The sequence below is a fragment of the Cavia porcellus genome, unplaced genomic scaffold (genome assembly GCF_034190915.1).
Source record: "Cavia porcellus strain 051 isolate PalLab524CR breed Dunkin Hartley unplaced genomic scaffold, mCavPor4.1 scaffold_14, whole genome shotgun sequence".
Taxonomy (NCBI): domain Eukaryota; kingdom Metazoa; phylum Chordata; class Mammalia; order Rodentia; family Caviidae; genus Cavia; species Cavia porcellus.
In genome coordinates, this window is record NW_026947497.1 from 43985951 (window position 1) to 44012703 (window position 26753).

Below are 26753 nucleotides of genomic sequence, written 5' to 3' on the forward strand. Positions count from 1 at the left end.
GCTGGCTCCAAGGCAGGGTAGCATGGCAGAGGGCCATCACAGAAGGAGGAACAGTTACAGTGTTATAGGTAGAAGGCAGCAAAGCAACCAGGATACTTCCTTCTCTCCCTTATATTCCTTCCAAGCTTTAAATATGGCAATTGCTATCCACCACCCCCCGCCCTGCAACCAGGTGGAGCTTACATTATCTACATCCAAAACTGTGCTAAACACATTAAATTAGCACACACTCTTAATCCAGTATCATAACCTTAATCCTCATTTACACACCCTAGAACAGTGGTGGCAAACCTAGCATACATTTACTGCAAGAGCTGTTTATATCACTTAAAGCTAAAAGGTTCACCAGCATTGCCCAAGATCCAGCCATCTCTGAGAGCCCCACTTATGAGTGTATAATACTTGGCAGGAAGATGCATCTAGACACAAGCTGTAACAATATTACAAATTGACATCTGGACATTGTGTGTGTTTGTTGTTACTGGGCACATCTAGACATTTTCATGGGCAAAGCTGAAACACAGCTAAATATATGAAGCCCTGTATTCCATGTATCTAGTTTCCACATGTATCCATTTGCAGTTATATTTGGCTAAGAATGATCTAAAGTCTCAGACCCAAATTCCATTTCACATGATTCATTTTGGTGTTCAGAGGGACTTTTGATGAGAAAAAGGTTATCTGCATGGTCTTGGCAAGACCAATTATTAACTGCCAAGGAAAAATATTAAGTCCCATGAAAGTATCAGACAACACCCTGAGTGACTGATCAAAATATAGCATTAAATGGCAGATGGACATCCTGTGCTTTTGGGTGTAAAACTCTGATAAAGACATATTATTTATATGATATACCAACAGATGCATAATCTGGACCTAATCATGAAAAAATATACAAATGAAGGGAGCAGGAGAAATGTATTCAAAATTGTCAGTGTCAAAAAAGCAAAGGCCCCAAGCATGGTGTTACATGCCTGTACTCCTAGCACTAAGGAAGCTGAAGCAGGAGGACTGCCACAGGTCAAGGGCCAGCTGGGATACAGAGTTCAAAGCCAGCCTGAACTACATAGCAAGAGCCTGTTTTTAAAAAACAAAACAAAACAAACAAAAAAAGGCAAGGTTTAGCAAGTGTTTTAGATTTTAAAAGACTAAAAATAATTAAGTTGATGTTACTCTTAGACTAGCCTTTCCACTAGAAGGAAAACCATTATAAAGAATGTAATTTGGTTAACTGATGAAACTGAAATATGAATGGTAAAGACATCAAAACTAAGCTTCATAAATTTGATTATTTGTGTTTATGTAAATAGCACATTCTTATTCTTAGGTAAAACAAACAAGTATTTGGGGATAAAAAGCCATGTTGCATAGAAATTGTTCAGACAAACACTGCATATCCACATTTGTATGTACATATATGCACAGTGACAAATGCAATGCCAAATGATAAACCAAGTATAACAGGAATGGTAAATTCAAATAAGTTTTGTTTTAAAAGGATATAATCTTTGCATGCACATAGTAAGTAGGACATATTTGTGCTAACACTGAGCCAGTATCAGACAAACATGGGCTTTAGGCATTTTCTAGAAAGAAATATTCTCTCTCATGATATCGTCTATAAACAAGAATTCAATAAAGGATTTTTATGGAAGAAAACTGGTCAGTAATGTTATTTGGCCAATAGGGAAATTGACCACTTACTGGGGACATAGGGTGGTACCATCACATGTACCATTAGACAAATCAATTTCCTACTGCAAGCAATAAGAACTCTAAATAGCAATTTTTTTTTTTTTAAGGCTAGTCAAGTGAAGCAGTAGGAGTGGAGAAGGAACAAAGAAATCTGTAACTGGTTCTGATCAATTAATTGTAAACACCACTGCACTCGGACCAGCCTAAATAACAAATTTTTAAAAGCCTAAATCTCAAAAAAAGAAAAAATAACTCCAAATCAGCACTTAGCATAGAAGCACATAATCTGGATCACTGGCAATTAAAAGAATTATTATTAGTAAATGCTAATAATAATTTACTAATAATTAGTAAATTATTAGTAAAAGAATTATTATTAATTAGTAAATAAATTATTAGTAAATCTCAAACTAAAATAATGCACAAATAGCAATGTCTGCTATAATTTATAATAAAATTTTTCCTGAAAATTTTATTGCTGCGTTTTATGTCCTAATCTATTCTTAATAAAGAGGAAACTTTTTCTAAATAAAGGACAAGTATAAATTACATTGTCAAACCTGTTTATAGAAAAATGTTTCTAAAACATGATGATATATTGTGATAAGCAAAATAATGCTTTCCTCCAGAGATGTCTATATCTTAATGCTTGTACACTATGAATGTTTTCTTACATGGTGCTATACGGTTTGGGTGGTCCCTAAGGAATCACGTGACTGGAAGACTGATTTCTGTCTTAGTTATTTTTTACTCGTCCTGAGACACAATACCTGATGCCCAAAGCTGGAAAAGGAAAGGTTTATTTCTTACAGTTTTTAGAGATTTCAGTCCATACTCAGTTGGCTCTAAGGCAGGGTGGCATGGCAGGCCGCAGTTCATCACGGCTGCAAACAGCAAGGCGGAAAACTGCAAGAGAGCAAGACACACCTTCTTCCTGCCATTAAGTTGTATGCTGGCTCCACCCCCAGGTGGGTGTAGCACTGACACCATCAATCCAGGTGCTAGACAATGAACCAATCATAAATGCATAATGCAATCACATGAGATTTGGGGGCCACCTACATAAACCATGACAATTTCTAAGGTTGTAGTACAGGGAAGTGATTGGGCATTTAAAAAGTGGGGCCTCACGGGGGTTCATAAGTTACTGAAGCCATGATATAGTTCTTTTGCAATCCCTTGGAAGTTCTTGCAAGATTGGTGTAAGAGCAGCATGCCTGATTCCACCCAACTTTCTGCTCTTGGCTCAAGATGAATCACTCACTTGCTACTACATGAACTCTTCCCATTGCTATCTGCCAGAGGTGACACACAGAGCCTGTGCCATGCTGCTTAGACTTTGGATCTTCAGAATATGAGCTAAATAAGTCTCTTTTCTTCATAAGTCATTTGTATCAGGTATTTTATTATACTGATGAAAAGCTGACATATACATGGCAAAGAGGAATTAAGGCTGCAGATCGAATTAAGATTGTTAGTCAGTTAACATAAGTAAGGAAATTAACTTGCATGATTAGTCAGATGGACTCATTATAACCACCAGAGTACACTACAGTACAATGAGGTTGGGGAAGACCACTAGACTGATGCAGTGTAAGCAGCAGCACTGCCCTCAGGCTTTGAAGGTAGAAGAAGGAAGCCACATAACAAGGTATGTAAGACACTCTAGAAGCAGAAAAAAGGTGAGGAAATACATTTTCCTCTACAGTCTCTAGAAAGGAAGCCCAGTCCTGACTATGCCCAGATTCTGACCCAGAGAGACTGTCAGTTCAAACTACTATATCTGTGGTGATTTGTTAGCTAGCAGCAATAGAAACTGAAAATAATATATTCTTTCCTTCGTCTTATAAAGTGCAGTAAGTATAATCTTAAAACAGTAGGGAATCATTACACCTTATCAGTGCCTATCTCCAAGCAGACACAGAGAAGCACACTTACAAGAGACTCCCACACCAATACCTTACAGCCATTCAAATGACCTTTTACAGCTTTCAGTGACAACAAATCCTGCCAAAGCCTGCTGCCTGCACTTGTGCCAAGGTTTGCCACCACTGCCCCAGGGTATCATGTAGTTGCCCAGTGCTCTTTTAACAAAGAAAATGTTCTACAATATTTTCTGTCTATACCTACTCTTCATATACTGTGAATGGCTTTGCTTTCCTTGCCCTCAAGCATCACTGACTATCCCTGTCTCCACTTTCCTTCCTCTCAATCTCTTCCTTCAATTCTTCTGTTATTTTTGTCACACCATATCTGCTAAGCCTCTTAGCACTTTCATAAAGATTGGTCTTCAATGCACAAGGATGGTCAATGTCTTTTCTCCTTGTCTGCAAATCTACCAATCAACATATAATATTTTGTACACCTCAGCTCTTTTCATTGTTGCTGAGTATTCACTGGTGGTTTTCCAAATGTATTTCTCTCTCTCTGTCTCTCTATTTGCAATCTGAACATCAAATTTTTCTGTTGAAAACTATGTATATTTACTCTATTTGCAAACTAGAACAAAAGAGCAGCAAAGATAATGATAATATGTTACAAACATATATGATTGCTATAGGCAACAAAGATAAATGTCAATGCAACTGTGTATTCATTTTCTCACCACACAGGAAACCACCTTACCCCTTTCTCTGTATGTTCTCAGCAAATATATAAGACTGTTGAGAAAACCAGTTGCTAACCTCCTGATGTGAAAATTATATAAAGCAGAGAGAACTAAATAAAGGTATATACAGCATCAAAATAGAAAATAATACATATTTAATCTACAATGTATTTTCTTAAAACATTTGCATCCGAGATATTAAAGGCCATCAAACACTCAAGTTACAAACATTGCTAGACTAAGAGGTAAAGGACGACAAAATTATGTCTTATTAATTGTTGCTTTCCTGCTGCTCAGAGTTGTTTAATGTGAAAGAATTATTTTAACCTTAAAACAACAAAATTTCAAATACATTGACCTTTGCAATACAACAAGACTCACAAATATGAGCGTCATAAAACCACAAAGATGAAATTTTATAATGCTAGGCTCTCTTTAATATCTGTTTAATATTGATCATGCACAAGTCTGCCAGGCAGTAGTATATGCACTATAGGTATGTATGAGTGCATCCTAAATTATGATCACTCTATTTAATTTCAGACGACAAGTTCCATGGCAAAGTACAAGATGATGTACTGGTAGGCTTCTTTAACACAAAAATGTCCAAAATTAAAATAAAGCTATTCAACTTAAGAGTTACTGAATTATTATGATGTGAAATACATCTATTTACATAATTATATTTAAATGTATTGAATACTGTATGAACAATAAAAAAATTTAAACACCCTAAAAGGTACTACTCATATATTTTAACAGTTTTCATCTTTAGCTCATTTTCTTCAGTTTAATAAATTTAACAGGTGTAAAGACATAACATGGGGAGAGGTTTATTATCTTTTTTTGTTTTATTTGTTTTTGTTGTTGTTGTTATTGTTGCTGCTGCTGTTTTGTCTTGTTTTTTGGTTTTTGGAGATAATGTCTTCCAATGTGGTTCAGGCTGGCCTTGAACTCACTATATAGCCCAAGTTGGCCTCAAACTCACAGTGATCCTCTTGCCTCAGCCTCGAGTGCCGAGATTGCAGGTTTGCCCTACTCCCAGCAAGACTGTTACTTTTTGTCAATTAAAGCTGTATCTTTTTAGGATGGTGGCATATATCTGCAATATCAGCACTCAAGAGGCTAAGTCAGGAGGATTGCCACATGTTTGAGGCCAACCTGGGCTTCATAAGGAGATCGAGACTAGCCTGAACTACATAGCAAGATCTTATCTCAAAGAAATAAAAGTTTTATCTTTTAAATACTGTAACAAAGGAGAAACTACATAAGTCTCCCATTTTGAATTTTCTACAAGAATTATGGTATTTAGTGAGCTCTTAAAATTCATTTATAATATCTTGACTATATATGAAAGGGCCAAAGATATAAGAGAATTCATAAATAAATAAAACATGATTCAATAAAGCAGAATATGAAATGATTTTTAATAACTTGTAATTTTAAAAAATCTTATTTAGAAATTTTAATTTTTAATTAAATATTTTAATTAAACTATTGAAAAAGTAATTTTAATGTTAAAAGTTAGAGGAACAATTAGCTGACACCAAATTCAGAGTTTTATAAAATATTTTCACCAATGAGGAACAATTATGCATATTATTGTATGGTGGTCTGAGGAACTCTTGAAGATCATTATATAAAATAACAACCTTAGCTATGCTCATACCACCTTGTTTTGAAGGCCTATACTGTCAGTGTTCAGGGCTCTTTGCTATTGTTGTTTACATGTCTTTTTCATTTTGTGTTTGTCTAGGAATGTTTTGTTTTGTCTTGGTTTGTTCTATTTTTCCCTCTAATACAGAAAGGATAGGTATACATGTAGAGACTCATTTGTGCATAGAACTTCTAAAAAGTTTATGAGAATCGATAATATAATGCACAATGAAATAAACAGAAAGATACTTTGAAGAAAAAGATACATTAAGGTATATTAAGTGCTGATTCTGTAGTGTCATGATATGAAATCCAGCAATAATTATTATCCTTCGTTCAGAGTGATTTTAGTCTGTTTTGTTTAATTTCAACATACATGAAGGTATGGACAGCTACTTTGAAGAGAATGAGAGACATCATGGGAGCCATTGTTGAATTCCTTATTGTCTGGTCTTCAAGACCTAACATGCCTTCATCACCCTGTTCTGATCAGTTCTATACTATTTTGATTTGTATGAATTCATTGTCTGTGAAGATACGGACAACTATTTAAAAGAAAACAAGAGACGATATGATAGACAGTGAAGATCTTGGGTTGTCTTGCTTCTGTGTCTCTTATATTGTTACCTTATGATCTGTTTTGTTATGTCTAATTTTACCCTCTTTAAAAATAAAAATAAAAAAATAAAATATTTTCACCTATCTGAACAATACTGCCCATAGCAAACTTTTTAGATAAACTCGTCTTTATTGAGTGACCAAGAACATAAATAATACCTGTGGTCCAAATATATGACTTCATAAAATCCACAGAAAGTATTTTAAAACTTACAAAATGCAATCAACTTTCACATAAGAGCTAACCTGAAAACAATCTGAAACTCCTGTTTGTTTCTGAGAGCTGACTCTATTTGGTAAACTGCTTCCTCTTTGATAACATACTGGTTTAAGTTTCGTATAACAATTCATTATAAACCACAGTGTTTCTTAAGTATAAACTATAGAATATTTTATTAAATCCACTTCCATCCTTTATAAATAGCCATGATATAATGATCTATTGCTTTAAAATCAGATTTAAATGTCAAGTATTTTTCCTATGATTGGCTACTAGTTACTTTGGAAGTGACCTAATGTGATTATCTAAAGTAGTTTACAATGCAAACATTTTCTTAAAACTTAACTGAACAATATTATAGTATCATCTAATCATCCTAGTCAACTGCAAAAACAAAACAGTGAGCCCAAGTTCTCTGGTGACCAAATTATATGATCAAGTCGTAACATTTTAGAATGAGACACCACAGTTTTATCCTTCTCTTAGGAAGACTAATGGGGAAGAGGAAGCTTTGGAGTTTTTTGAGAAGACAAGGAAAAGGGAGATGTCAATGGATATCATTTGAATTCTGGCAAGGCAGAACTTATGTTAAAGAGCTGCCAAACAATTTCAGAAAGGGCATTTCAAGAAAAAAAAACAGAATGACATTAACAGGATATCGATAAAAAGGTGATTGCAATAAAATAAGCTGTCAACATCTTTGTATGTGTTGTTTCTTCCTAACTTTAGAATCAAACAAGTTATTCAACATCGGTGCCTTGGTTACTATAATATAGGTGCAGGAACAGGATACAGCTAATTATAAATATGCTGAGAGAATTATGAACATTAAAGTGCTTACCACAGTGCCTGGCACAGAATAAGAGTTCTCTACACAACCAGTATACTGATCTTCTCATTTCAATGGAGGCTTGATGGGCCTGAAGAAAATTTTCGCCAGAAATCTCATACTAGAATTTCTACCATGGTGACAGAAAGAAATCTTTGGAAAGAGGAGGACATCAAATATATCCATCCATCTACAAATATTAATTATGTATTAGATACCTAGTCACAAAGTGCTATCAAGTAAACAAGATACTGTACTGCCACCTAATAAAATTTCACATTAGTTGATTAATAAAGGGAAATGAATACATGGATAATGTCTGGAAAGAAAAGATAATTGAAACATGATATTGAACTGTTTGAGATTAAGGATCCCTGCAATACCATTCAAACAGAACGCTCTGCACACAAGGCAAGATAAAGATTTCATACTAGCGGTGGGGAGAGTGTCAGTGGGAAACAAAGTTGCTTAGGTAGATTTTAAAGAATTTTAAAGTAACAAGATGATAATTTATTTTAGTCTATTTCTCTATATAAAGTCGTAACAAGAGGACTAAAATATAGGTTTGTATGTTTCACCATCACTGAATTAATGGATCACTAAAAGTTTCTCTTCCTTCTTTTATCCTCATTCTCTGTCCATAAATATTTACTGAAAACTAAATGGGCAGTATATTGTAGTTAAGTGGTAAAATACTTGCCTAACATGTGCTAAGGCCCTGGGCAAAAACCACAGTACTAGAGGGAAGAAGACAGAAGATAAGGAATACATCTTATGCCTATTCTGATGATTGAACTTTTATAATCTCAGAATAAAATGAACCCAGCTTATATTACCAAAACTGATTTAACTTTTTTGTTCAGATTGTTTCCTCACTGCAATTTCAAGTAATGCACAGTTGCAACATTGCATCAAATACACTTATATTTTGAACACAGAAGCATATCATATCACAATAGAATCATGTATACCTGAGCTGCATTCTGAAATATCTAATCTCTTAAAATGCACTAAATGAAAGCGTTTAGGGACCTGAAAAACTATAATTTTAAAATTGCACATGACCTCTTAGTTGTAAAATATCTTACAGTTCTGTTTGATCAGAAAAAAATAATCCTGGTTGGGTAAAAAAGGAAAGTTAGGATAATTCAAAAGTTGTTTGGGGTCAGAAGAAAATAACTAACCTCCACCACAAGGCAGTTTGACATGCATAAAACATACAACCTTGGGGAATTTCTGAACCTTCTCAGGTCTCAGTTTCCCTATCTATAAAATGAGAGTAATACAGATAGCACTTATGTCAAAGGGATGCTGTGAAAAATATCTGAGTTAATAGCAGGTGTATCACTTAGTAGAGTGTTTTTCGCACTGTCTACTATATGCTGTTACCACTGAAGAAACATTCTGCCGGTACCTGGTTAGTGAATACTAAACCCTAACCAAAATAAACAATAGCTCTAAAAGAGAAAGTCTTCAGAAGCAGAACAATAGATCAAGCAGTTAGTCACAGAACTGTGCTAGAATAGTGACCTAAAAAGTATGCATAAAACACAAGAGGTAAAATAAAGGACACAGTAAGTATGTATTTAATTTTAAATAAAAATATAAAAAGAGGGAAGAACTAATTCTGTATTTAACAAAATTTAGATAACTTCCAATAACTTCAATTGTTCAAACAAAAGTGATGTTAACAACAAAGAGTGTGATTCTTATGGCACAGAATCTAGAGCCCCATCAATGGTTTGTTCAGCCTGCATAAGTCACAACTGATTGGACACAGTCCCTGTGGGCATGCCATTTCATCCAGACTGGACGGTTCATTAGTCATAATTACTATAACTGTACAGCAGAGACTGCAGTTTTATCTCATCATACATCTTTGATCAAGCTGCTTCAATTCTGCTTCATCAGCATATGAAGTTACATTATTGGAGCTTTTTATTTTCCAATCAGTAATTAACACAGATTATGCTTTTTATCAAAATGTGTATTTGGTCATCATCTTGAACAATGAGGGCCCAAATCTGACCACTGTTTGACCTCTGCTATTACGAAGCCACCTAAACACCATGAATCTTCAAATAACATCCAGAATGTTACAGAGAAAATTAAACAAAGAGAAGAACTGACCTGTGTTAAAAGCATAAGATGATTGCACTTATCTAAATTGAGACTAACCATATTTGCTGCAGCTTCTCATTAAACATTAAACCGCACACTAGAAGAACACATCATACATATTTATTGTTTTACACTGTCACTTTCTAAAGACTCATGCCACAATTAGTGTTTCTCTTAAAATATAAACTACATAAAGAAACTTCCCACGAAGCTTGAAGACAGAGTAATGTACAAGATTGCTAAAGAAGGTTAAAGAACAGATGGATAATAGATTTCACTGAACACTAAAGCATAACACACTCACTTCAGAAAAGAAAATGTTGCCAAAACATGGTTCAAATGTAAAATACTGAATAAAACTGATGTGTCAGGAATTTTCTTCTCCCAAGTTCTTTTGGAGAACAATAGGGGACTAAAAGCCCTGTCTCGCTATGTTTTTGTCTTAATATTTTCATGTGCAAAGTGTCCCCGCTGTAAACTGCATGAACAATCATAATCAACAGTTACATGCAGGCGCTGAGGCTACAAAGATCCCAGAGTAATTAGTGTTGTCTGAATGCAATGACATCTGTGTTCTCATGGTTCTTGAGACATGTCAGCCCAATAAGATGAATATGAAAAAATATGACAAGCATTGCAAATGCCCTTCTGAAAGGCTTTCCACTTTGGGGAAAAGCTGAAGAAATAACACATGTCATCTTCTTTTTGTAAGCAATATATTTAAGATTAAAAGAGCTAAAAAGATCTTTTTTGAGTCATTCATTCTCCTTTTGTAACTATAAAGCATTTCTTGGAATACAGCAATGTGCTGTGAAAAAAACTTGTAAACTTGCTTCTTTTTAAAACTTTCTTAAAACAATTGATTTTGTATAGTGCAAATGTATGTGCCCATTTCTACAAGTGACACAAAAACCATGTCTTATTCCTTGATATATTTACATTTTAACCAAAAGATAATGATCTCTTAGTATTAGTAATAAGAGAATTTATAATTTGTGGTTAAATGGTATAGAATTATGTTTTCATTTTTCTAACAATAGAGTCCACTGAATTGACTGCATTAGTCTTTATTTTTGGGCACCTTAAGCTTTTCCCTCCTGGTGTCTACTGCTGAGCTGTCTCTCCACACTGTAGGAGTATGTCCAAGCACTTGCTCCAAGAAAGACATTAGTCATCATTAACAGAAGCACTGACACCAAATCTAAGTGCCTCTCCACAATGACCAAGTGGCAATCATCTTTCTCTTGCACTGTCACTGCTGATTAGGATTTTCGTTCATGAAAATTTAATTTGTCCCCTTTCTGCAGCTTTTTTCATACTTGAAAAAATAATGTATTCAAAGAATAATTACAAAAGAAGCACTACCTACACCATAACTAGTGATACAGAAGTTGTGAGGTCCTCAGACTAAATTTTTTATTTAATTCAGTGGAAAAATACAGGTTAAGTCAATGATTATTGTACACCAGAAGAAAATGACCTTTAAAGGAATCTTGCTTTAAGAATCTATAGAGGTCAGTAAAGGATTTAAATAAGACCTCCCTAAATATTAATTACATAATCTTTAAGATTGCAACACTTAAGTTATCTTCCACTAGATTTCAAATTTGTATTCCCTGATTCCTAAAAAATGAAGATAGGAGCATTCACACAGACAAGTTACTTCACTTAAGTGTATATCTTCCCTGTAAGCTAACATGCTAGGGGTTTTTTTCTGCATTTTTTACTTTCTTTCTTTCTTTCTTTTTTAAAAGGGCTTGGTAGATGCATTGGACAAATGGAAATGATTCATGTGGCCATGAAGGATACTGCACAGCTAGATGACACTACAAACTTAAACTACGGTTCTGTACAATATCACAGTGTTAAACAAGATATCATAACGATAAGTTATTTAAGGAAGTTTTAAAAAACATTTACTTTTCTGTTTTATTTCATTTTGTTTAAAGCTTTCTGAAAAATGTAAGCATTTGGTAATTTGCAAAGATCCTGGTACAACTCAAACTCCCACTTCTACTTATAAATATTCTCATCTTTTTATTTTATTTATGTATAGCAACAAATTTGAGATTGGTTTAAATCTCAAAATTATCTTTAATTCATTTTAGCACAAGAATACTCGCAGTCAAAACCTGTTACACTTTGTTGTTCACATGAACATAAATTGTATCTTCTTTAAATATAAATACCCACATGAAATGCTTTTAAAGTAAAAAAAAAATCACTCACACTTCTTTTTAAATTCAGAAGTAACCATAATTTATCAGACTTTAGTTATTAAACCCTCTCCCTATTCCTGATTACTTTACCATGAAAAACAATATAAATTTAAAGGTCAAATAGCAAGCGTTTAGCTGCATTTCCAAATGGTTCAAGCCCCACCCCCAACACTGGCCTGCAGTTAAAACATTTTAGAGGAGAATAAGAATTTAAATGGATTTTGAGAGGCAATTCCAGTGACTTAAATTCTATAACAGGGATATGTAGGATTAAATAAAGAACTAAAGTAAAAGCAAAACCATATCACGGTAACCTAACACGAACATCATTTTAGAGCAGGTTTATAAATAACTGGCTCATTTCCATCGGCAACTAAGGAAATATGCTTCTTAAATTTGCACATGCTCAAAAATTAACTTTTGACTTTCAGAGTTGCACAAACCTAACCAAATCAAAACTTCAAACAGTTTTAACTGCTGACTCTGTTGCTAGTACATGTTCAAGTAAAGAAGTTTAGCTCTATAACTTCCACCCCTCAACCTAAACCTCCAAGTCACTTGTCAGTTAAAGGTTGGGCAATTTATTGACTGCCTCTGGATGCATACTGTCAGTGCTGAAGGAAATATGAGGAGGGGCTGTCGCTACTGTTGTGGAGCTCATTGATAATGACATACCTGCCTCTGTCACCCATTACCCATACTACAAACTACTTAGACCTAACTGAAAAATCAATAGTCTACTTGCACTGGTTCCTGTGGCTGCCTCCTTTGATTGTCAGCTCCTGTCTAGGGTCAGCACTTACATGAAAGGGGCTGTGACTGCCTGATGCTTTCAGGACAACCTAACGATATGAAACTAGCCAACAGAACAGTAAATTCTGTCTCCCTGCCCTCCTCATCAATTAGGCTTTGACTAGGCTTGCCTGTAGAAACCTGACCTTTTAAGTTTAGGTGAATATGGACTAGCTGAACACACCATTGCCCTCAGCACTGAGCCAGGAAATCTACTGACAGGTTAAACAAAACAGAAGGTTGTAACTGTCATAATTTGCATTGCACTTTCACGCCAACAAGGGTGTTATCAGTAGGGGCAAGCCCTGGAACACGCAACTCCAGCACCCTTAAGCCACGCTACTCATAAATTTTCAAGTGAAGTGAGATAAAACAAATTCACAAATAGTAATGCATTTCTCATCTTTAGGTCTTTCAGGTTTGCACTTTGCAAGCCGGCAGAGTATCCATCAACAGCTCTCTTGGTGGTCACCTGGCACTTCTAACTGCATTGATGAGGAACTTCCAATGAATATAAAAGAAGTCAAAGTAACTCAACGATGCTGATTTAAATGCGAGTTTGGACAGAATTTATAATACAGCAGAGGGATCTACGTCTCAAAATGAGAACAATTAGATCTCAGTATGTTATCATTTCTTACTCATTGCCTTTCCTCCAAAAATATCCACAAGCTCAGACAAATAATAAGTTATCACATAAGTGAAAAGAGGTGTTGAAATTACTTCCTACCAGGCTACTCTGATACAGCATCTTTTACAGTTTGAGAGAAAACCAAGAACATCTGTAAAATAAAAGATGTTAACACTTTTATGCTTGTCAGATCTTCTGATGAAAGTACAATGCAAATTCAGATGAAAACAAGCGAAAAGCATGAGAAAGTAATATAAAACTTTTCTTTCCTTAGTGACTCCTGTTTTGGGAACAATTTTCCAACTTGGGTCTTTTAGCATAATATGAACTGGGTAATATCAGAGCTGCTTTGAGCAATAGAATTTCTCTAGGGAGAAGATTAGCCATTTTTAAAGTGAACTGTAAACTTCAACTTTCTTTGACTTGAAGAACTAATATTTAAGAATATCTGATCTTTATGAAAATGTCCAAAATACTGAGTCTGTTCAACACTGCTGGACAGAAAAGCTCATTTGCTAACCTTGTTCACACTGTTCAGATAGATAGACACAGATATAGTGATATATATATAAATGTCTTTCAATAAATGTATGATCCAACTGCTCCCAATAATTAGTATATTATTAGAATTTCTTCCAAGCCACTACCTTGTTGTCCTTCACAACTGTTCCCAAAATACAATATATATTTTGGCTTACATCTAAAACTGTATTTAAGTTTATTCTTATTTATGACTTTTTTTCATAATAAAATTTTCATACAATGCTGCTACAGCAACACTGGAAGGTTAAACTTTCACAGGAAGACTTCTATTGAAATATACCAGTAAAGATATCAACAGCAGTGATGTCATGGTAAAAACAGTTTAGTCAATTATATCCAGGAGAGAGACAAGACATTGCTTAGTCCAAAAACTTCATTTAGTAATTGAGAAAATAAAGGGTAAACATGGTGCCTTGACAGAGGCACTCAACCAGGCATGGTAGGACAAAAATTCAGTGCTTTTCGTTTCCTAGGTTGATGTTCTCTGTCAATACTCTTGCACTGTCTCCCTTTATCTATCCAGATAAGCTACAGAACAGGAAAACTTTGTATTTTAAAAAATACATAGTTATTACAGCACTCATTTTAAACTGATACTCTACTTTGTAGAAAGTTTAGATTCATGTACAGAAAAGACTAGATAATCTGGTGAACACTTAACCAAAAATTTACAATACAACAAATAACTGTTCAAAATAGAAGACCTAGTTAAGTCTGGCTGGAACTCTTTACTGACCCAGTATGATTAACTATGCATCTGGTAGCCTGCAGGTCCTTGGCACGTACCTAGCTGATAGCAGAGTGAAAGAGCATGGATAGTGTCCAGTCCCAGCAAACAAATCACTTGAAAACAGTCACAGCCATAGATCAAAGATTTTCTACTCTATCTAGATTGATTTAAACCTACTAACTTAGATTCTGTCTACAGAGAAATCCAGTTAGAAAAATAAGAGAATGACTTTTTTAGGATCCAAAGATAAAGGAAAATAGAAAAGAAAAATTCAAAAAGAAACAGACTGGCAGAATCCTGATATCAATGGGCCAAGGCAGCTGTTTTATATCCTAGCTTTTTTTTTTTTTTTTTTTGATGGCTAAAGGAGAAGTTTCCATTCTTTAGATCATCAAATATTATTTCATTTATACTTCACAGATGTCACTTAAACACAGATTATAGCCAATGTAGGAGTTTTGTTGTTGTTTATGCATTATAAGGAATCAGAGAAGCCTCCCTGCATATCATCTTTACTCTAATCCTTAACATTTGAAGAAACAGACAGGTTAGATTTTTAACATTTCTATTAAAAAGAATACATATTCGCTAAAAATGCCCTGTAATCTTCATAGAAGATAGATGCCAAATTACTACTAATAGTATAGATGGAGCCCTGTAAGAACAAAGGATTCTAAAATAAACTAAGATGTCTTAAATGGTTGCTGCTTCTAAAATACAACAAATCTCTATAGGAATGTTTAACTGACAATTTTGAACACAGATTCACAAAATGTGTCATATGACTTGCCAGGCGGAGGAGTGCCACACCTAAAAAATAAACATTAAAAAAAAAAAAAACCTGTGTGATCTGAAAAAAACTAGAGCATACTTTCAAGCCTTACATTTTAAAGTAAGTATAGCTCAATATAGGCATACCCTCTACCGATAATCTTGTTCATCTGTTTTATCAATGCCTGGCACTGTTCACAAGTGATGGCAGAATTGCATGTGAGAAGGACTAAGAGTCCAAGAAACACACTGTATGTAAGTAAAAAGTACTGTCCTCATAAATAAAGGATATCACACTTCTTTAAAACAGCAAATCCACTTTAATTTTCTTTAGCAGTAACTTCAGTACTGACTAATCCTGGTTTCCCTATCTTCTGGAAGTTAAAGACAGGCAAAATTTGGTTCTCCAGGTAGAAGTGTCACAAAAAATAATTCATATACGATACAGGCGTCTCATGAATAGTTAAGAGTTGGCTCTGCTGAATGTACTTTTTCATCTGAAGACTACAGTGAAAGTCAGAAGTTATGAAAGACAGTTATTTGGCAGCCAAGCTTTAGTATTTATCTCACAGCATATTAATAAGCTTAAATTGTTTTAAAAAACTAAAGGAAGGAAAGAAAAAGAAATGAGACACCCTTACTCTAACTTTTTAGAACAATTACTTATATGTCAAAATAAAAAGAATGTGATCCCTACAGTGCAAACATATACATATTTATAAGAAACAAATTATTTCTTCGTAATGCCAAATGATGTATACCAACATAAATGAGAATGTAGCAAATTCAATGAGATAGTTTTTGAAAACTTCTTACCACATTAACTTGGATATTCATACATTCGCGTGTCCTAACTCAGCAATCCAATTATATTTACTATTCGTTAAGGCTAAAAACTTCCTTACTTATACTTTCTCAGTGTAAGACTTTTAACCTCTCATTGTATATTTTGGTAAAATCAAATTATATATAATTTCATATACTACACATTGATAGTTATTCAATTTGGAGAGAAAACCTAACATAGTATCATACTTTTAACTTTTTCATCCTCCTAAACAATACATGAATTATATCTGTAAAAGTTTAATTAGGGGGCAAAATCACTAATCACATATACAATATTATCTAGAGTACTTCAAGTGAACTTGAAATGTCCATGAAAAAGAACTCATCCAAAGTACATAAAATGCTGTACTTCTTAGCACAGTTTGACAGCCTTACTATATGCAAAGTTAAAGCTATTGCTCTATCTGCCATAACATCATCTTAATCTCAAACTTGTCAAATGAGAACAATACCCTTTGGGATATTAAACAAGAGATTACAAATTTTTTTAAAGACTATTTCGTGAAAGGGGAAATAAACCTCATTTAACAGCATGCCTGACCATTTAATATTATTAATAAATACTACAGTGAACTATGCAAGACAAACATTTAATTAATGGCTATTCTAGATCAGTTCCAGAATAATTATCATCAATAGTTTATAGTCAATCTCTGTGACATTTCAGAGTTTTGGAACACTGGGTCACTTGAAAGAAAAATGTACTTTGACTTAATATGCTGTGTAGAGCATAACAGTGACAAGAGATAAAATTTTTTACACATACTTGCATATACCTCAATAAATTTCATTAATACAGTAACAAATCCTTTTCGGCTTTCTGCTTTTCCTTCTGTTTTTATTGTGATAGTTTTTTAATTCCGAATTTAATAGTGTGTTATTTTCCAATTTATAATCTAAACAAAAAATTCTCTTAAAAAAGCAAACATTTTTATAAGTACATCAGCAACTGGAGCACATAAAAACTAAAAACTTAGCAACCACATAGATGTTTCCAAAATTTCAGAGGATAAAAATATATACAGGTAAACATGTAGCCCTTTGTTTCCTAAAAAGTATAAATCCTACAGGAAGGGGTTTTTTTTTTTTATAAAAGTAAACAATTTAATCATTCCTGAATATCTCTAAGATGTTTCCTAGAAAACAAAATTCTATCTAAAGTCTGTGGATTCCTTAGGTAAATATATTGAAAGGCTGCATATTATTCCTATAAATAACAAAATAACATACTTTTTAAGTCTCATTAACCTGATAAAGTAAAAACCACACTGAAGTTTAACAGTAAATACATTCCTAAGTAGAGACAAACTAAAACAAGTGAAAGATTCTGCATTCTATGGAAAAGTGAGCAGAATGGTGACTGTCAGAGGTACAGAAGCAGTGATTTCATCCACTGATTTGGTTTTGCTTCTGAGAAACACAACATGAACTACTGAATCATTTCTTTTCAAACCCACACATTCCCTGCAGCAGTTCAAGCTTCATCAGCAGTGCAGGAATGTATAAAAATGACAGGCAAAGGGCATTAGTGTTTTTTTTTCCTCCTATACTGATTTCCTATAAATGGAAGGCAAAACACTTGAAGTCTACATTAAAAAGAAAATATAACATAAGAAAGTTTCACAACTAGGTGATTTACTACATTTCAAGATAAGTTTGAGAAAATTGAGTCCTGTACTGTCTTAGAATAAAATCTCATAAAGTTAGCATTCCAGCTTAATTGCCCATTATTCTTGTTAGACGTATTTTCACAATTAAAAGTGTTCTGTCCACTCATTGACATATTTTAGCACCATTCTGAGTCTTTAGTTATGATTCAAACTTGATATATAAAGGGCCTCAAATTAAAATGTCGATTTTCTTTTGAAAATATATTTACGTTTTAAAGTTTCATGTCTCTGTCCTTCAGGCTTCAGTGAAAGAAAAGGGCTTCAGTGAAAGAAATGGGGTTCAGTGAAAGAAAAAAATAATTCAAAGTTCATTTAATCATAATCAAGTAAAAATATAAGTATTAATCTGTCTAAACAGTTCACATTTCTAAAAAAAAGAAAGAAAAAAGAAAAAGAACAGCTCTTGCTTAATCTGGCTCAACTTTGAAACGAAACTGGGAAATTTTCAGACTAAAGATTTAAATATGCACACACTACATAATTAAACATATGCCTACCTCGAATTATCATCTACATTTTTATAAAAATGATTCTAGTGTGATGGTGGAAAGAGGAAAGACTAGAGGAGACTGAAGGTTCTAGGCTGCCCAAAATCCAAAACAAAAATCTTCCCCTCTGCCTGGTGATACCTGCTTCTCTTTTCAGGAAGGAAGGCAGCCCAAGGCCACAGCTCTGGGCAGGAGCATGCTGATGTTGGCACAGCCTAAACCAAACAAACAAGATGTTTAACAGTCAAATAAAATGTCCCACAGCCTCCCTAATGAATTTGTCAAGGACCATCAGATTCCGCGCCCCCTCCTTTGCCTCATTAACTCAAGTATGATGAGAGGGATTATAACAAGAGAATACAGATCAATCGGTCTGAAGACTTGAAGTGGCTTTTAGCCTCTATAGTTTCTTTCTCCCACTTGGTCTCCTTTAACAGAATACGGTATCTACGGCACAAGGAGCTGCCACTTTGTTTTAATACACCACAAGAAGCTGCTGATGGACTTCTATACCGACATATATAAAAGCGGAGGTGACAGGGGCTGTTCAATTATAGCCTCCGCGGATACCGTTTCTCCTGCAATTATTCCATCTGAGGAAGAGAAGAGCCGCAAACACAGCTGAAAGCTGCTCCCCGGCTGAGGTAGCCCAGAGTGAGGTAGTGGGAGGGGCGCGCATTATTTGCTGGAAGTGTTTAAGTTTATTGCTCGAATGATGTTTCTAATTAGTACCACGGCAATAAATTAAAGTCTTTGTTTAACAGATTTATTATTTACTAGAGCATCTAACCTAGGGTAAATTGGTAATGAATTGTTTTTAAATCAAAACATTTGTAACGTTTTATCATCTTTCAGCCTCTATGCTAACGTGGAGAAACGCGGGACCGCGGGGCCGAGGAGCGGGTGTGCGGGAGCGCGCGGAGAAAGCACCAGGCTGTTTGCAAACACTCCCTCCCGGGCGCGTCTCGGGCCACTACCCGCAAAGCAGAGGCGACGAAGACGTGGCCACTGAGAAGATGGGAGGGTCTGGCACCCTCCAGCCCCGCCGCCAGTCTCCGCCCAAACCTGCCGTAGGAAGTTGCTCTGGACCGGCTCCAGCAGGTCCCCCAACATCCCATGACACAGGCCCCCCCTTCTTCCCTCGTCGCCTCCCCTACAGCACGAGTGTGACCCCGCGAGGAAGAGCCGCGTGGGCAGCGGAACGCGGCTGCCCCGTGCGCAAACCCGCAGGCACCGCGGCTCCAGCCCCGCCACTCGGAGAAGGGAACTACCGCGCTTGGAGTTTCAGAGGTCCGCGCGGTTTACTTACAATTGTTCTTCCCAAGTCCTCGCCACTAAAGACAGACCCTCAGCAATAAATCCGGCTTGATTACAAAAAGAAAAAATCCGCACTATTCTTTATAAAGGGACTCGGACCATGAGAGAGGAGAGTAACAAGCCGCCAGTGGTCCGCAGGGAGCGTAAAGAACGACCAAGAGCTCCAGGTGTTAGACACCAGGAAGATGGAGAGAAATTAACTTTCGCTATGCAACTGAATTCAGCTTCGCTTGCTAGGAGTTTAAGAAGGCAAAACCATCTCTTCTAAGGGTTTCTGTAAAAGTCACCCTATCGGGTTTTGAAAAAGGAAGGTTCTGCCTAAATTGCTTCATAGATTTTCATTTTTATTACACAACCCAGGTTTGGTGTATTATCTCCCAAATCAAACTAAAACCTACCCCCATCTACTTGAACGTCTTAAAAGGACTCAGAATCTATTCACTTTAGGTTCAAAGATCAGGTTTCAGTAGTATGCAAATCAGAAAAGATGTTACAGCCTTGTCTCCTCCAAAAGTTCTGACAGGCAACTACAGGTAAAGCCAGTTAAGGTTAATACACACATTAATTAAGGCACATGCATGCCTCCCACTGAAATGCCCAAAGAGTGGCATGTGTGTAATCAATGACAGGACAGTTATAGATTTTTGTACCAGTCCAGTTTTTTTTAGAGCAAAAGTCAATTATGAAAATGAAGTCATTTTACAAGCAAAACTGTCCTTTTGACACTATGTTCAAAATTAAACTTACATTAACATATTAAGAAAACTTTAATTCAGCTCACATTCACTTCCCTTTGTTATTCACTTAGTCTGACAATTTTACAGGGTTATTTTAACTTACAAGTATATCCTGCCAAATTCCACGATATAAATTTGCACTATTTCTCACGACAGAGCTATTTTCTCTCTGGGATCTTGGTTAATTCTTGTAACGATAAAAGAATGACATTAAATATATTTGAATTTAATTAAGAAATAGTTAGCAGACAATGTGCTTGGACTAGTTATTGTCCTGCCCCGTTTTCAACAACATATGTAAATGACTGACAATGGATTTATGGCTATAAACTCAACCTAAATCCCCCCCACACACACACACACCCACCCACACACACGTCCGCACACTCACAGCAACTACTCTGGCTCTTGGCAACAAAGGAGGGAGAGAAGACAAGGGAGGAAGACAGTACTGGAGGAAAAACCTACAAAAACTAGGTCCTTTCCCAAGTTTTCCTTCCTCCTCCCATGCGCCTTGAAGCCAAAGTAATTTTGTTGGCGTTTGCACCTTTTCCAGCACAATGCTGAGAGAATTTTTTTTTTTAAAAAAGGTGACACTCCCTAAATCATTGCTACTCTCTCTCGAATTATTTCAGCCACTGCCAGGAGAACCTTTCTACAGAGACTCTCCTTTTCTCCTTCCTGTGCGACTAAGAGGGGAAAGAGGGGGCTGTAGAAAGTGTGCGAACCTTTAACTTCGACTATCTCCTATCTTCTTACTTCTCTTTAACCCCTTTCTTTATCAAGGCTGCTACCGTTTGCCAAGCGTGCCTGTCTTCTCTCTCGGATTGGCCAGAGCACTGACAGCTCAGATGGGGATTGTAGGAACTGAAGCTCCACCCCCTCATGATGGCCCAGGGGCCATTCATAAACTAAATAACTCCAGGAAACGAGAGAGAGAGAGAGAGAGAGAGAGAGAGAGAGAGAGAGAGAGAGAGAGAGAGAGAGAGAGAGAGAGATCCATCCAGATCCAGATCGGAGGGGGAAGGGAGATACCGGAGGGGAGGGGAGAGACGACTCAGAAAGTGCAATCTGCAGAAGCAACCTAGAGGAGAGGAAAAATCCCTTGTAACCACGCGCCAGATGCAACGCAAGCAACGACTTCGTCACACTAAAATAGAATTTGTGCGGGCCAAAAGTATAAATTACGAAGCAGAAATGAGTATCAAACAACTTCCAGCGGTTTGCACCTAGGGAAAGACAAGAACCCACTAGGAACAAACCAACTCAATCCAAACAACGCCTCCAGTAGGAAAAGAGAAAAACTGCGCCAACCGGAGCTCTGAGGGAAGAGAAGAGCGGCTTGGAGCCGGCGGGGTCTGCAGACCTCAGCGCGCCGTGGACCCGGCTGCACTTCGCTCGCTCACTGGACTTTAATTACATCCTGAGCTTACCATCTGGGGGCGGCTCCGCGTCGCCTCCACCGCGTGAAGACGCCCTAGCAAGCGCCGGAGAGAACTTTTCAGAATGAACCGCCGAATGCTTGGCTTTTATTTTTAAATTTACTTAGGCACTTAAAAGACTTCATCTCTAGATAGCTAGACAATCTCGGCTGCAGACATTTAAGCCTAAACCTCTTGGTAACTCGATTTTTCTCTCTAGCGGTACCGCTTCCCTCAATCTCGCCCGCACACGGTTATCTTTATTTCACTTATAAAAGAGAAAGCCCAAAAAACGGTCCCAGAAAGGACTTTCTGCCCTCCTCCTCCCAAATTACCTTCTAATTTTCTGTGGAAGAAAACAGGGTTTCGAAAGTGGGAGAAGAGGCCGGCCGGCTACAGCAGCAGCCGGGCAGCCCAGGTGGGAATCGGAGAACGTGGGGCTTTAGGGGGGAGTGCACCGCCTCTTCGGAAAGCCGCAGGGCCACCACCAGCGTGTGAGCCTTGGATCCCTCAACGTACTGCGAGACGCCGGTGTACAGCCCGGACCTGTGCCCCAACATGATCGCCGCCCAGGCCAAGCTGGTCTACCAGCTCAATAAATACTACACGGAGCGCTGCCAGGCGCGCAAGGCGGCCATCGCCAAGACCATCCGGGAGGTCTGCAAGGTGGTCTCGGACGTGCTCAAGGAGGTGGAGGTTCAGGAGCCCCGCTTCATCAGCTCTCTCAGCGAGATCGACGCCCGCTATGAGGGCCTGGAGGTCATCTCGCCCACCGAATTCGAGGTGGTGCTCTACCTGAACCAGATGGGCGTCTTTAACTTCGTGGACGACGGCTCGCTCCCGGGCTGCGCGGTGCTCAAGCTGAGCGACGGGCGGAAGCGGAGCATGTCCCTGTGGGTCGAGTTCATCACAGCGTCCGGCTATCTCTCCGCGCGCAAGATCCGCTCGCGCTTCCAGACGCTGGTGGCCCAGGCAGTGGATAAGTGCAGCTACCGGGATGTGGTCAAGATGATCGCGGACACCAGCGAGGTCAAACTGCGCATCAGGGAGCGCTACGTGGTGCAAATCACTCCGGCGTTCAAGTGCACGGGGATCTGGCCTCGCAGCGCGGCGCAGTGGCCTATGCCCCACATTCCCTGGCCCGGCCCCAATCGAGTGGCGGAGGTCAAGGCCGAAGGGTTCAACTTGCTCTCCAAGGAGTGCTACTCGCTGACGGGCAAGCAGAGTTCGGCGGAGAGTGACGCCTGGGTGCTCCAGTTTGGGGAGGCGGAGAACCGCCTGCTGATGGGCGGCTGCCGAAATAAGTGTCTCTCGGTGCTGAAGACGCTGCGGGACCGCCACCTGGAGCTGCCGGGCCAGCCCCTCAACAACTACCACATGAAGACCCTGCTGCTATACGAGTGCGAGAAGCACCCGCGGGAAACGGACTGGGACGAGGCGTGCCTGGGTGACCGGCTCAACGGCATCCTGCTGCAGCTCATCTCCTGCCTGCAGTGTCGCCGCTGTCCACACTACTTTCTGCCCAATCTCGACCTCTTCCAGGGCAAGCCCCACTCGGCCCTGGAGAGCGCTGCCAAGCAGACCTGGAGGTTGGCCAGGGAAATCCTCACCAATCCCAAAAGCCTGGACAAACTATAGGGTGCCCGGGACGGCTTGAAAAGCGTGCCCGCTCTCACACACAGCGCACCGCTCAGCGACCCACGGCGGAAACTCTGGACACAAACTTTTCTGTAAGTCACCTGGAGCAAGCAGAACCCCGCGGCAGACCCTCGCTAAGAAGCGAACAAAAGAGAGCAGACCAACCAAAAAATCACATTCTTGCACAAAGTGATCGTTTTCTTACAAACAATGTGAATTTAAAAGGTCACACAAAAGAAGCAATCCGGCTTTGCCATCACAAAATGAAACCCAAGGTACATTTTCAAATCAGTGTATAGTAGTTCTCTTTTCCTCCTTTACCCATCTTTGTTGTTTTCTCTCCCCCTCTCTCCCTCTCTGTCTCTCTTTTGGTTGCCTGAATGTTGTCACCAAGTGAAAAATTTATTTAACTATATGTAAAATTTCTCTTTTAAAAAAGTTTTACTGATGTTAAATGTATCTCAGTGCCAATGTCAGATCGTGCCCCTCCCTCTCTTGCACCTCTGCCCACACCCTGACTTCTTGTTGAAAACAGTAATAAAAACAATACTTTACATTGTATGGACTGTTTGTGGATTGTTCTTAAATGAAGGCAAGTGAGATCGCTTGTTTTAATTCAAAATGTAAAACACATGAACTTGAGAACTAAATGCAGGTAGTTCAATGATCTCTGAGATTTGAAAAATTTAAACTAGAGCACCTTTTGCAGAAGTAACTATATAAATTCCCACCAAAATCCTTAGAAAACACAGTATTAGTTTTACTCAACTTTAATGTAAATTTGTTCTGTAGATTTTAAGATTAACATTTCATACTTGCATAAAGAAAACCATGTGGAAAAACAATTTCATCCATATTTTACAATAAAATTTTTACATTAAAAGTTAACAGATCTGCTTTTTTATGCCATTTTTTAAAAATTCAACACAGAGGAATTTTTATGGATCTTTTTTGAATGGTTAACAAAGTTGATATTTTGTCTTCAACCAACTTGTCTTCTTCAACCTTTCAGCAGTAAAATTTTAACAATTAAACCAGTCACTCTGAAAGGTAAATTGGCAGAGCAGTATCTATCACTTTCCTCCAGCAACTAATAATAGAAACAATTTACATTTATAAATTACTTCATTTTTTAAAGGACTTGCTGATAAATGCAATATCTATGATCATTTTTATCACATTTTCAGAATTATTCTGAAACTGCTTATGATACTTCAAACACAAAAGGTCTTCATACCATTTTAATAAATATAGAAATTTGTCTCAAAAATTTACTAACAAGAAAATCACTTTCTTCTCTTTCTACTCTTCTAAGATAATAATCATTTCAGTGTTTCAACTTCCACAAAGTTTCTTTTTAATTCAAGAAATAACTACTTGGAATATTAAAATAGTTAGAAAAACTGAAATTATCCTAAAAGAACTGGTTTGTCTTCTTTATGCTGGAAGGGACTATATATTCCATTAGCCTTGCTAATGTGAGACGCAGGTACAGAATATAGCAGATGTTATTGTTAATACAGAAATGGTATTTTTGAATTAGCCTAGACTTTAACTTGTTGAAAAACAACCATGAATGAGAGGTATAGAGAAAACTGTACTAAAAGGCAATGTGAAGATGAGAAGAAGCTATGCGAGGGGTGCATGGGAAGGGATGAGCATCGAGACAGTAGGGATAGATGAATAGAAGAGAGCTACTCAGGGGTCTGCAGCCTGCTCTCTTGACACAGGAGGCTTATGCTGTAGGGTTTCCTGGTAAAAGTTCCCGAGTAAAAGCTTAGGTCTTATCAGTTCTGAAATCATCCCTACCCTTTCAATGTATTTTTCTGGTCTCTTTTCCTGTGGATATAAAACAAACTCACTAATTCAGAACACTCACTAATCTTTTAAAATAATAAAACAAATTTATTCTTTAGGGAAAATGTGGTCTGAATTTTAAGACATTTCCAAAGCAAGCAGTAGATACTTGCTTGAAATAATGTAAGGGGTATGGGGGATTTCATTTCAAAGATAAAAATGCTATCTTAAAATGATCATTCTTTCAATCAAGAAAGTATTTACAGCATTAGAAACAGAACTTTCTCCAAGTAGTACATGAAGAAAGTTTAAAAATATCCAAATTCAGTATCCTTCTTCCTACTTATTTAATGCAGGCATGGCGGGGGGGGGGGATCACAGCAGCAGCAAAATGTTACTCACAAAATACCTTAAAATATCAATGTTTATACAAAATAAAAAATTCTTCCAATAATTGCTGGAAAAAAATTTTATAAATATGAACTGGCAAGACCTTTATTTACAAAATATTAGGTAGGATGCACTTATACAAAACCATTTCTGTGGTTAAGCTACAAAATCCATCTTTCACAAGCAACAGAGAAAATTAATTTAATGATGCTGCAGAATAAAATCAGAGAGAAATAAAAGTTATAGCTTCCCCTAAAGAGCAAATAACTTCAAAGAACCTAATCCCAAAGATTGGCAAAGGTTTTAACTTTGAGAACAATTCATTAGACACCTTTAAATTACATTTTAGACTTTAAGCCACATGTATTCCAAAAGCATAACAAATATTCTAAATTAAATCTTAGCCTCTCTTAAATTTACCAACTACCAGAAATCAGACAGTAATTTTCATAACCTTTCTTGTCTAAGAAAATTAAAACACATTTTCAGACATACAACAAAGCAGGAAAAAAATTTCTAGGTCATGTAATCTCAGAATTAAAGTTCTTTCTACATTGGATTAGCTGAAAAGAATCAGTTCCTTCCTGGCCTTCCAATCACAGAGTCTATGAAGATCTGTCTGAATACAGGCAACGATATAAAAACAAAGCACTGGCATTGTACACAAGACAAAAAAAATGACTTGTTTGTAAAGTATTTACATGGTATTATAACAGTTTTATCAATGAAATATTCTAAATCATTGAAGTTTAATAATCCACATATAATTTCAAAACCAAATAACTTTCTACACAGAACATGTGAGTACAAGTGTATATGTGTATATACACAACCAGTAAAATAAATTATTCCATTTCTTAAACTACTTTTTCTTTAGGTTGTTTTGCTTATTTTTAAAGAAACTGTTCCAGAGTAAATTCTCAAAGAAATGTAATTTTGGCTTTATGACTGTTAAGAAACACAAATGTTTCTTAGTGAAAATCGAGTTCCAAAGGTCTGAAAAGTAATCAAAA

General features: G+C 36.9%; 2 protein-coding genes across 7 annotated transcripts in view; one reads left to right on the plus strand and one right to left on the minus strand.

Annotated features, from left to right (window-relative positions):
- Lrba (LPS responsive beige-like anchor protein) overlaps positions 1–26753 on the minus strand; it is a 662281-nt gene that overhangs the window by 247891 nt on the left and 387637 nt on the right. The gene's annotated exons all lie outside the window — the stretch shown is intronic.
- On the plus strand, positions 21526–24114 carry Mab21l2 (mab-21 like 2). The gene has a single exon (XM_003476901.4). The coding sequence runs from the start codon at positions 22474–22476 to the stop codon at positions 23551–23553; it is 1080 nt and encodes a 359-aa protein (XP_003476949.1). The 5' UTR covers positions 21526–22473; the 3' UTR covers positions 23554–24114.

Excerpts from the sequence above, each read along its gene's own strand:
- Mab21l2 (XM_003476901.4), top strand. The coding sequence starts at position 22,474 with ATGATCGCCGCCCAGGCCAAGCTGGTCTACCAGCTCAATAAATACTAC.